The sequence below is a fragment of the Serinus canaria genome, chromosome 4A, assembly GCF_022539315.1.
Source record: "Serinus canaria isolate serCan28SL12 chromosome 4A, serCan2020, whole genome shotgun sequence".
Lineage (NCBI taxonomy): Eukaryota > Metazoa > Chordata > Aves > Passeriformes > Fringillidae > Serinus > Serinus canaria.
The window spans coordinates 926,231-935,695 of NC_066318.1; the positions used below are offsets into that span (position 1 = coordinate 926,231).

Genomic DNA, 9,465 nt, shown 5'->3' on the forward strand with positions numbered 1-9,465 from the left:
ACTCTAACAATTAGAGCAAGAAATCCTAAAAAGTGAAACATTTGGATGTATCAGGGCTTCCCTGCCACTCTGGGAGCACCTGGAGGCAGAGCATGGAATGCTGCACCCCCCCTGCCTGTCCCAAAGCTACAGGGCCCTGTGGCAGCTCCCCTCTCCTCTCCCCAACCTGCTTTCTCAGCTGGCCTATGAATTTTATCCCTTTCCACATTTTTTTCCCGTTAAGGCTCATTTATCCTGGCTGGCCTCCCCGGTGCAGGGAAAGGCTGTGGGGCATGGGGGGTTGGACACCCCCTGCTCAGCGGGGACACCACTCTCCCCTCCCCAAAACCCACCTGAGCCCCAGAATCCCTTTTGCTGCCGGCTCTGGGGAGGGTTCCCGCATGGAAAATAAATCAGCGCGGGGGTTCCAGCCTGGGCGGGGCGGGCAGGTCCCCGGAGCGGGGGTGAAAATGCCGCGCAGATCCCGCGCAGCGCTTTCCCTGCGCACCTGAGGGTCCCGGCCGGAGCCCCTCGGCCTCGACCTTGCCCTGCCCGGCCGCGCAGGAGTTTCCCAGGACTCTCCGGGTGGAAAACGGGGATTTCTGTCCCTAATTCAGTGCAGCTGCTGCGGGCGGCGGGGCCGCGCTTTGAAGCGGAGCCGGGGGGGCGGTGGCGGAGCAGGCGGGGCTGCCTTAAAAAACACCCCAAAAACAACCAAACAAAAAAAAAAAAAAAAAGCAAAGGAAAAACGGGATACAAAGCCGCCCGGCGCTGTCACAGCCCAGGGGTGGCACCGGGTTTGTCGTGCCGGGGACACCGGAGGGGCCACGCGTGACCTGCCCGTGGGGCAGCGCGGCGGGGCCAGAGGCGGGGCACGGTTCCCTTCTCTTGTATCCTCCTTGTCCCTCTTTTACTTCCCCCCCGCCCTTTAATTTATCTTTTCCTGCATTTTTCTTTCTTTTTCTGCCATTTTTTCCTTCTTTCCTGATAATCTTTCTCCTTTCTCTCGTTTTTCTCCCTTTCTTTTCCTTTTTTCTTTTTCCCTTTTGCGCTGGTTCTGGTTAAACGTTATTTGCACTTTTGTTGGAAAAGTGGCCCCTAGTGTGCAATTATGTCAAATTTCTTTGAGTTTTACAATTTAATGGAGAACAGTAACTCTTTTATTGATCCTAGACGGGGCCGGCTCCTCTTCCCCCTCTCCCCCCCACCCCTGTGGCTCTCCCCTCCCTCCCCCTCCAACCCCCCCGTTACTCCCATGAAATGTCACTCAATGTTTCTTATGCTCCCACCAGTTTCCAAAACAAACAGAGGAGGCTGCAGCCGTCTATTGACTCAGTTGGATGCAAGAGGATCTCGCCGTGGCCGCTGCCCCCCGACGGGAGCCGTGCCGGGCGAGGGGCGCCGGGTGCCGGCCGGGATGGAGCCGCCGCCGCCCGCCTGAGCCCCGCTGCCGCCCGGGGGGACCTCTGGCAGCCCGGGGGGGATGGCGCTCAGCTCCCGGGCTCACGCCTTCTCGGTGGAAGCCCTGGTGGGACGCTCGGCCAAGAGGAAGGTGCCGGAGGGTCGCGATGAGGAGCCCGGCCCCGGCTGCCGGCCGAGTCGCAGAGCCCCGGAGGCGGGTGGGTACCGGAGGGAGCCCGGCGCGGCGGAGAGCGACGGCGGCCCCCGGCCCCGGCATCCTCCCGAGCCGCCCCCTGCCCTTTGTGTTCCCCGCAGAGAAGCGGCCCAAGGCCGGTGCCGAGAGCCGGGCGGGCGGCGTGCAGGTGGAGCTGCAGGGCTCCGAGCTCTGGAGGAGGTTCCACGACATCGGCACCGAGATGATCATCACCAAGGCCGGCAGGTACCGGCCGGCCCCCGCAGCCTCGCTCGGGCTGTGCTTTGCAGGGATTTTTTTGTTTTTTGCCTTTTTTTCTTCCCCTCTCCTTCCCCCCCATTTTTACTCTTTTTCTTTTTCTTTATTTTTATTTTTATTTTTTTCTTTTTTTGGTGGGGGACGGTGTTATTTCTTGGGCTTTTTTGTTTTGTTTTGTTTTGTTTCGTTGTCTCTGGTTTCTCTGTTCTGTTAAGATATTTCACTTCACCCCTTTTCCCGCTATTTTCGTTGAGTTCGATTTTCCTTCCTCCCGCCCGTTCCCATTCCTTTGCTCAGCCGTTGTCCCTGTGCCTGCAGGAGGATGTTCCCGTCGGTCCGGGTGAAGGTGAAGGGGCTGGAGCCGCTGCAGCAATATTACATCGCCATCGACGTCGTGCCCGTGGACTCCAAGCGATACAGGTACGGGGGGGGACGGGCGGGACCCCCACACCCACGCGGGACACGTCCTGCGCTGATGGCCGTGATCTGCGACCCGAACGGGACACGGGGGTCACCCAGGGGTGCTGGGGAGCCCGCGCTCACCTATAGAATCTGTAGGTGTGGGGGGCAGGTGGGGACGGGCTCCCGGCGGCTGACGCGGCCCGGCCGGGCCAGGTACGTCTATCACAGCTCGCAGTGGATGGTGGCGGGGAACACGGACCACTCCTGCATCACCCCGCGCCTCTACATCCACCCCGACTCGCCCTGCTCGGGGGAGACCTGGATGAGGCAAATCATCAGCTTCGACCGCGTGAAGCTCACCAACAACGAGATGGACGACAAGGGGCACGTAGGTGTGGGGCAGCCCCGCCGGGGGGGCCGGGCAGGGGCAGAGCAGCCCCCCGGGATGCGGAGCATCATCCGAGGGCAGCGCCGGGAAGGCGGGGGCCGGTCCCTCCTGCCTTGGGGCTCGGGGCTGGGTCCCTCCTGAGCCTCGCCTCGGGTTTTCTTCCTGCCCTTCTTCCTCCGGGGTGCTCAGCCGCCTGTCCCCCCGCACAGATCATCCTGCAGTCTATGCACAAGTACAAGCCCCGCGTCCACGTTATCGCCCAGGATTCTCGCTTCGATCTAGCGCAGATCCAGTCGCTGCCGGCCGAGGGGGTGCAGACCTTCTCCTTCCAGGAGACCGAGTTCACCACCGTCACGGCCTACCAGAACCAGCAGGTACCGGGAGCCGGGGGGATGGAGAGCCCCGGCGGTACCGGTAGCCGGGGGATGGAGAGCCCCGATGGCCGCGGCCGCCGCTCCCAGCCCGTCCGGCTCCCCAGCGGCCCCTTGATTTCACCCTGCAGATCACGAAGCTGAAGATCGACAGGAATCCCTTCGCCAAAGGTTTTCGGGACCCCGGTAGGAACAGGTAAGGGCCAGGGCCGCCCCGCCGCTGCCCCCCGCGCCCGCCGGCCCCGCGCCCGCGTTCAAGGCGCTCTCGCCCCGCAGGGGGGTCCTGGACGGGCTCCTGGAGACCTACCCGTGGAGACCCCCCCTCGCCCTGGACTTCAAGGCTTTCGGCGCAGACAGCCAGGGTAAGTGAATCCCCCCAGCTGCCTGTCCCGGCCGCACGCCCCGAGCTCCCGCGGCGCTCCTCGGGCGCCTCGAACCATCAAAGATAACGAGGCGCACCCAGAAAGCGAATCCCTGCGTTTGGGGGGAGTTAATTTCGCGTTGGCTTGGATAAAACTCCCGTGAAAGTGGATGCGAGAAGCCGCGAAGAACAGGATGAGGGCGCGGGCTGCTCCAGCCCCCGGCTGAAATCAGAGTTAGATAGGCAGAAAAAAAAATTTGAGTGTGCAGGAGGCTAATTTGGAGTCGGGTTGTTCCGGCTTTGATCCTGTTACACTAATTGCTTCCAACCGGGTTGGGAATATCAACTACAAACGTGGTAGTGGTGACGGCCCGTGCTTTCTGCAGCGGCAGCTTCTGCCCCGACAAATGCGTTATGCAACAGAAAATAAAATTATCTGGTATTTAGGATGCAGCAGTCGCACAGAAATGCAGAGAAGAGGAGGACAAATTTTCGGGGTAAATGCTCTCCTTCATCCTGACAAGAGCAACCGGTCATTTACAGCCTTTTCCCAGAAAAACCGCTTCAGAAAGTAATAGTTGAAAAGAGATTGTTCACAGCGCCGAAGGGAAAAAACTAACAGCTCGTTTGCACTTTGGAGCCCTCCAAGTTGAGTTTAAAGTCGCGAGTTAAATTCTCGTTTATGTCAGGAACTCTTCAAAGTCTTGGGACACACCAAGTCACTCCCGTGTCTGCCGGGAAATGCTGCAAAAGTCACAGTAAAAATTCATGCTCTGCAGGCGTAAAAATGAGGGCAGAAAGAAATCAGATTCGGGAGAAATTAAGAAGTTTATCAGTTGTAAAGAGAACAAAAATTATTATTATTAGTTGGTGGTGATAGTAGTAGCGGCTTCATTAGTATTATTAATAGTTTTAAAATTAATTTTATTTTTAGAAAATATCTTATGCAAAAAGCTCCTTTTGAACTCGTTTGCCAGGGTAGGGGGGAGGTGGTGGATGAGCTGCATGAGGAATGAAATAACAGCAACTGCGATGTTAAGGACGATAAAATATTATCGTACATATAATATTGCAGCTACCTGGGATTTTTGGATTTCTTTTTTCTTGTTTAATGTATTTGGTATTTTTCTTCTGGACAGAATTCCTGAACGGATATAAATATAACAAAATCTACTACTCACAAAATATATTTCTGAAGAAAAGCTGTAAAACTGAAATCCCAAAGCTTTAAAACCAGGATGGTAAATTAAAAGGAATTAGGATCAACATGCTGAAGAAAAAAATTTGCCATAGAATTTTTATTCTTAAGCCTAATAGAAAGGGCAGAAAACACCTGCTCATTGATCTGCTCCATCATTTCTGCTGCAATCCCCATTCCCAAACTTGCTGTGGAATTTGGGTGAGATTATTGCTCAGGGTGTGATGTTATTTTCTCCGTGCAGCAGATACTGACCCGGCTTTGCTCTGCTGTATCCAGCCACGTAGGGGTTCGCTCGCTGCCTCACACACAAATATCAGCTCAATCCCGTATTTTACATGACCCAAAGTCCCTGAGACCTCGAGGATATCAGGAAATGTCCATGGAGAGAGGACTGGACCCTGCCCTGCTGAAGTCAGGACTGAAGCAGCCACTGACATCAGCAGGGAAGGGTGAGACCTTCACGCCACAAAATCTTCCCTGATTATTGTGATCAAGGGCTGGCCTGTGAGAGGCTCTGTGTGCTGGGAGTTTGAAAATTAATTTGCATCACATTCAAAATCTTTGTGTTTTTAAGGTGTTTTTAAGATTTGCTATACCAGCAGATGTGGTTCAGTTTTACAGTTGATTTCGGGTCTCTGGTTGCCTGTCAAGTCGGATCAGATCCCAGCCAGGCATTGTATTGGTAGGAATTGAATGTAAATAGTGGCACAAATGGATCGACATTCCCTTACACCTTTTCCCAGTGATTTTGGTAAGAAATTAAAGTAAAAGGGAGGGGGGAGGGAGAAACCCTCAGGAAGAATTTGGTAATGAGTGTGCAGCAGACGTTTTGCTCTCCACAGGCAGGAGATGAAACCAGCATCTGTGCAGCACCAGGGCCGGCTGCTCCCAGCACCATTCCCACCTCGGAGCAGCCATCCCATCCCTGCTTCATTTTTACTCCTTGGTCTTTGCTTTTCTCCCAAATTCTGAAAGTATTCATTCATCCCCTCCAGAAAGGAGGACATTCTCATGACTTGTGAGTTTGAATTTCTGGAGACACCGATAGCATTCAGGGGAGTGTTTCAAATAGCTTGGGAAGCCAAGTGAAATGAGTCAATTCCTGTGAGCTGGAAGGTACAAAAAAATTCTCCATCAGGCTGAATATACTTTTTGTTCTTATATCCAAGGGGAAAAAGCTGTCTGGAATTTGTATGAAAAATAGGGAACCTGGAATGGCAATGGTGTGGGGATAGCAGGGAAGGGTTATCGGTCGTGCAGCCAGGTACAGATCCAGGTGTGTATGGAGCTGCATTTACCATGATCCCAGTCCAAGGAATGGGATTGGACATGTGTAAAAGTTGTTCTTAGACAAATACCAGCTAGCAATAACCATTTATGGACAGATCTTCCCATTTTCCAGGAGCTGGTCTTTGGAGCAGGTTCATGTTTGGATGGACACCGGCAGCAGGGAGACCTGGAGCAGGAGCAGGAGTCCTCCAAGGATTGTTTGGCTATGGAAACCTGTTAGCCCAGCCTGGATGATTTCTGTTTTCCTTTCCAGGTGGGAGCTCCAGCTCTTCCCCAGTGGCCTCCAGCGGTGGGACCCCCTCTCCTCTGAACCCCCTGCTCTCTCCATCGTGCTCCCCTCCCACGCTTCACTTGCCCGCGAGCAACCTGGGCATGTCGTGCCCTGAGAGCTTCCTGCACCCCCTCAACGTGCCCCTCTACTACAAGATCTGCCCTACAAGCTTCTTGAGACAGCAGGCGCTCCTCCTTCCAAGCCACGAAAAACTGGGAGCCACCAACCCACACCTTTTACCCCACTTCATGGTGGATGTGCCCAAACTGTCTTCCCTGAAAAACGCCAAAGCCGAAGACTTAAACACCCAGTGCCTACAAGCCCCCGGTCCTGCTGGTCAAATGCTGTATGGATTACATGCATCTGGAAACATTTTCCCATCAAGTCCCATTGCTCGGGAAGCACTTAATTGTTCTTTACATCCTCCATATGGCTTGTATGGTTATAACTTCTCTGTGCCATCCAGACTGATGAATGCAGCAGGGCATTTCAAAGTGAGTGACAGCATTCCGGCTGCTTTGAGGGACGGCAGATGCAATCACTCCAACTGGCACCCCACAATTAACCACTGCCTTTAGTGGGATCAGAGAATATTTCTGAGCTGTGTAAAGCAAGTCCTTCCTTCTTTCATAGCCAGGGGCTCATTAGTTATTGACTCTGAAACACTGCATGGTACAGGAGCAGGATGGGCAGGCATTTAATCCTTTTATTTTTTGGACAGAAGTGTTGTTTTGTTGGGAAGGTGGAGGATCTGGAAGGGTCTGAGATGACCCTGAGGTGATACCTTTCGTCACATTTATGTCACAGTTGTAAGTCAAGAGCAAACCGTCAGTCACCTTTTTACTATTTGCACTCTCAAGTGGGGACATTGATGTCTGTATTTCTACAGCTCTGTTTTCTCTCTGTTGCTTGCCTTTAGTTAGCTCAGAGCCCTGCGGAGCTGCTGCTCACCCACTCAAGTTTTATCCCTAATTTCAAAGGGACTATTCAGGACCTGGACTTGGCAAAGGAGCCACATCTGGCCAAGCACTCAAGCCTGTTCTTAAGATCTCTTGGCTCTAATGGGTCCTAATTAATGACATAAAAGTCCCTCATTCTCCAAGACCCAGATGCCTCCGTTATCAGGGTGGGTACATAAATCCAAGTACCTTAAGTCCAAGTCTCTGCTGCTGGGGTAAGGAAAGGCAGGATGAAAAATGGATGGGGTGAGAAGCTGCAGGGGTGGCCCAGAGCCCTCTTTTCCATGCCCCACCCTCCAGTGGCACCAGCATCGACGGCGTGGTGGGAAGGACAGGATGGGGTCACACATCTCTCCCGTGGTGAGGTGGGTCCATGCTGGGGACATGGAGGATACTCTTGGAGAGTTGTGTGGGATGAAACAGCCCCAGGAGCCCTGCAGGACAATCCTTTGACCCAGACTCTCAGCCCCAAGGGACACAGAAGATCCACGTGGGATCTCCTCCAGCCTTGCCCAAAGGAAGGGGCAGGGATGTTCCTGGCTCAGTCCCACAGAGAACACGGATCCGTTATGAAGAATTGCAACTCTACAGGCCCTGGAACATGAGATTTTTAATTCCTTCCAAAATTCCTGTTTGTTTTCTTGTAACCTGTGGATATTCTTGTTATTCCTGTAAATAATCTCCAGCTCCCAAGGGTGCCATGTAACTCACAATAAATCAGGACACAGGTTTTATTCTTTATTTGATTATGTTCAGTTTCTACCTGAAGTCAAATTTATCACTTGATAGATGGCAGAGATTGGTAAATAAGGCTTGGTTTGGACCAGCCCCATTTTGGGATTAATCCTATATTTTCAAGCACAACACACAATATAGAGGTATTAGGCTTAGGTTTAAGAATCAAAACTGATACCAGAGTTTTGATTTTATTTTCATCCTTTACAGATAAAAAATTCAGACCAGAAGAAGCAATATCAGAAGCTGCTAAATTAACAAAAATTACACTTTTAATTTCATGAGACTTTGAGAAAATTCAGACAACATTGGTTTCCCAAATTTTCCTGATGTGGGTGTTCACAGAGCCCCCAGTGATGCCAGTATGAAATGGGGGATTGTGATAAATGGTCTGTACAACTGTGAAAATGAACAAACCTGCTTTCTTGGGCTGTTTCTTAGCAGTTTATCTCACTCTTTTTATTAAAAAAGAAAAAGCTTTTTTTTTTTCCTTGGGAGTCCTTATTTCCAACATTGCTGGTAACTGAATTCCCATGGCAAGTCCACTGCTGGCCCTGGCCAGGCTCTGTCCAGTTGAGTGACCATGACCCAGCCCCGACATGTGGTTGTACTCCTGGGGAGCTGGAAGGCTCTTCCTGATCAGTCACGGATTTGTGCAACGGGGAACTTCCAATTTTCCAAATATTTGCGGTTGCATAAGATATTCCAGAGTTGCTGGCCATGAGCTGTAATCCAGTAAATCAGTGGCTGGTTAAAAATGTGACTGATAATGACTGGGAGAGATATTTTTGGTGCAGTGATTTGCTCCACCAGGAATGATGCTCAGCAGATTCCAGTGGAGTTGAGCTGGATCTCAAAACGCCTCTGTGGGTCCCGTAGGATCCCAGGTTTCACCACCCTCGCTCGTTGCAGCCACATGGAAAACACACCCAGAGCCTGATTCCTGCAAGGTCTGAGCGTGTCCCAGGAGTGCCACACTTTGGGAGGGTGCTCATCAGGTAGATCCAGAAATATCAATTTGTCTGTGTGAGAGGTCGGCACAGTGTGAGAGGAGCTGCTTGATCCACATTATCTGAGGGCTATTTCCATTTTCTTTGCCTTTATCTCCTGCTTTTATGCTTTCAAAAATAGTCTAAGAAATAAAAAGGATTTGAGTGGTGTCATTGCTCTCTGTCATGTGCCACCAAGGCCACCTCAGAGCAGACCGAGCTCCCTGGCCCTTCTGGCATAGGAATATTTTCCATATCCACAACGGTGACTCAGCTGATTCACTCACACTATAAAATAGATGGGTTTGCCTAGATATTAAAATAAATGTGCCCCAAAAATAGCTAACCTGCACTATACACTCTCAAAGTCCTTTGTAAAACAGCCACTAGTGGGAGGTGAGTGGCAGAACTTGAGAGAATAAATCAGATTAATCAATATGATTTATTAAATGTGAAACTGGGCAAACTGAGGTTGATATTTCAAGCAAGCCCATGTGCCTGTCAATACAATTCCATCACACACTGCTTTGTATTTCTTGCCACAAATATTATAGGAAAACTCGTGGCCATTTCAAAGTTCACAATCCTTTGGACTTAGTGGGCAAATGCAAGCAACACCTCAGGATTACTGTGCTATTTATAAATGGGAACAGGGAGAAAAACAAAG

General features: G+C 51.6%; 1 protein-coding gene across 1 annotated transcript; it reads left to right on the forward strand.

Moving 5' to 3' along the window:
• The first annotated feature begins 1,462 nt into the window (after positions 1 to 1,462).
• Positions 1,463 to 8,297, forward strand: TBX22 (T-box transcription factor 22). Its single transcript, XM_030228917.2, has 8 exons — positions 1,463 to 1,598; positions 1,696 to 1,819; positions 2,150 to 2,251; positions 2,447 to 2,621; positions 2,831 to 2,995; positions 3,124 to 3,188; positions 3,269 to 3,354; positions 6,098 to 8,297. Exons 1-8 carry the CDS (start codon positions 1,463 to 1,465, stop codon positions 6,691 to 6,693), a joined length of 1,449 nt encoding a protein of 482 aa, XP_030084777.2. The 3' UTR covers positions 6,694 to 8,297.
• The last annotated feature ends 1,168 nt before the right edge of the window (positions 8,298 to 9,465 follow it).

Excerpts from the sequence above, each read along its gene's own strand:
- TBX22 (XM_030228917.2), top strand. The coding sequence starts at position 1,463 with ATGGCGCTCAGCTCCCGGGCTCACGCCTTCTCGGTGGAAGCCCTGGTG. Across the intron at positions 3,189-3,268 it reads CGGGACCCCGGTAGGAACAG|GGGGGTCCTGGACGGGCTCC; the intron begins GTAAGGGCCAGG and ends CTCGCCCCGCAG. Across the intron at positions 3,355-6,097 it reads TTTCGGCGCAGACAGCCAGG|GTGGGAGCTCCAGCTCTTCC; the intron begins GTAAGTGAATCC and ends TTTCCTTTCCAG.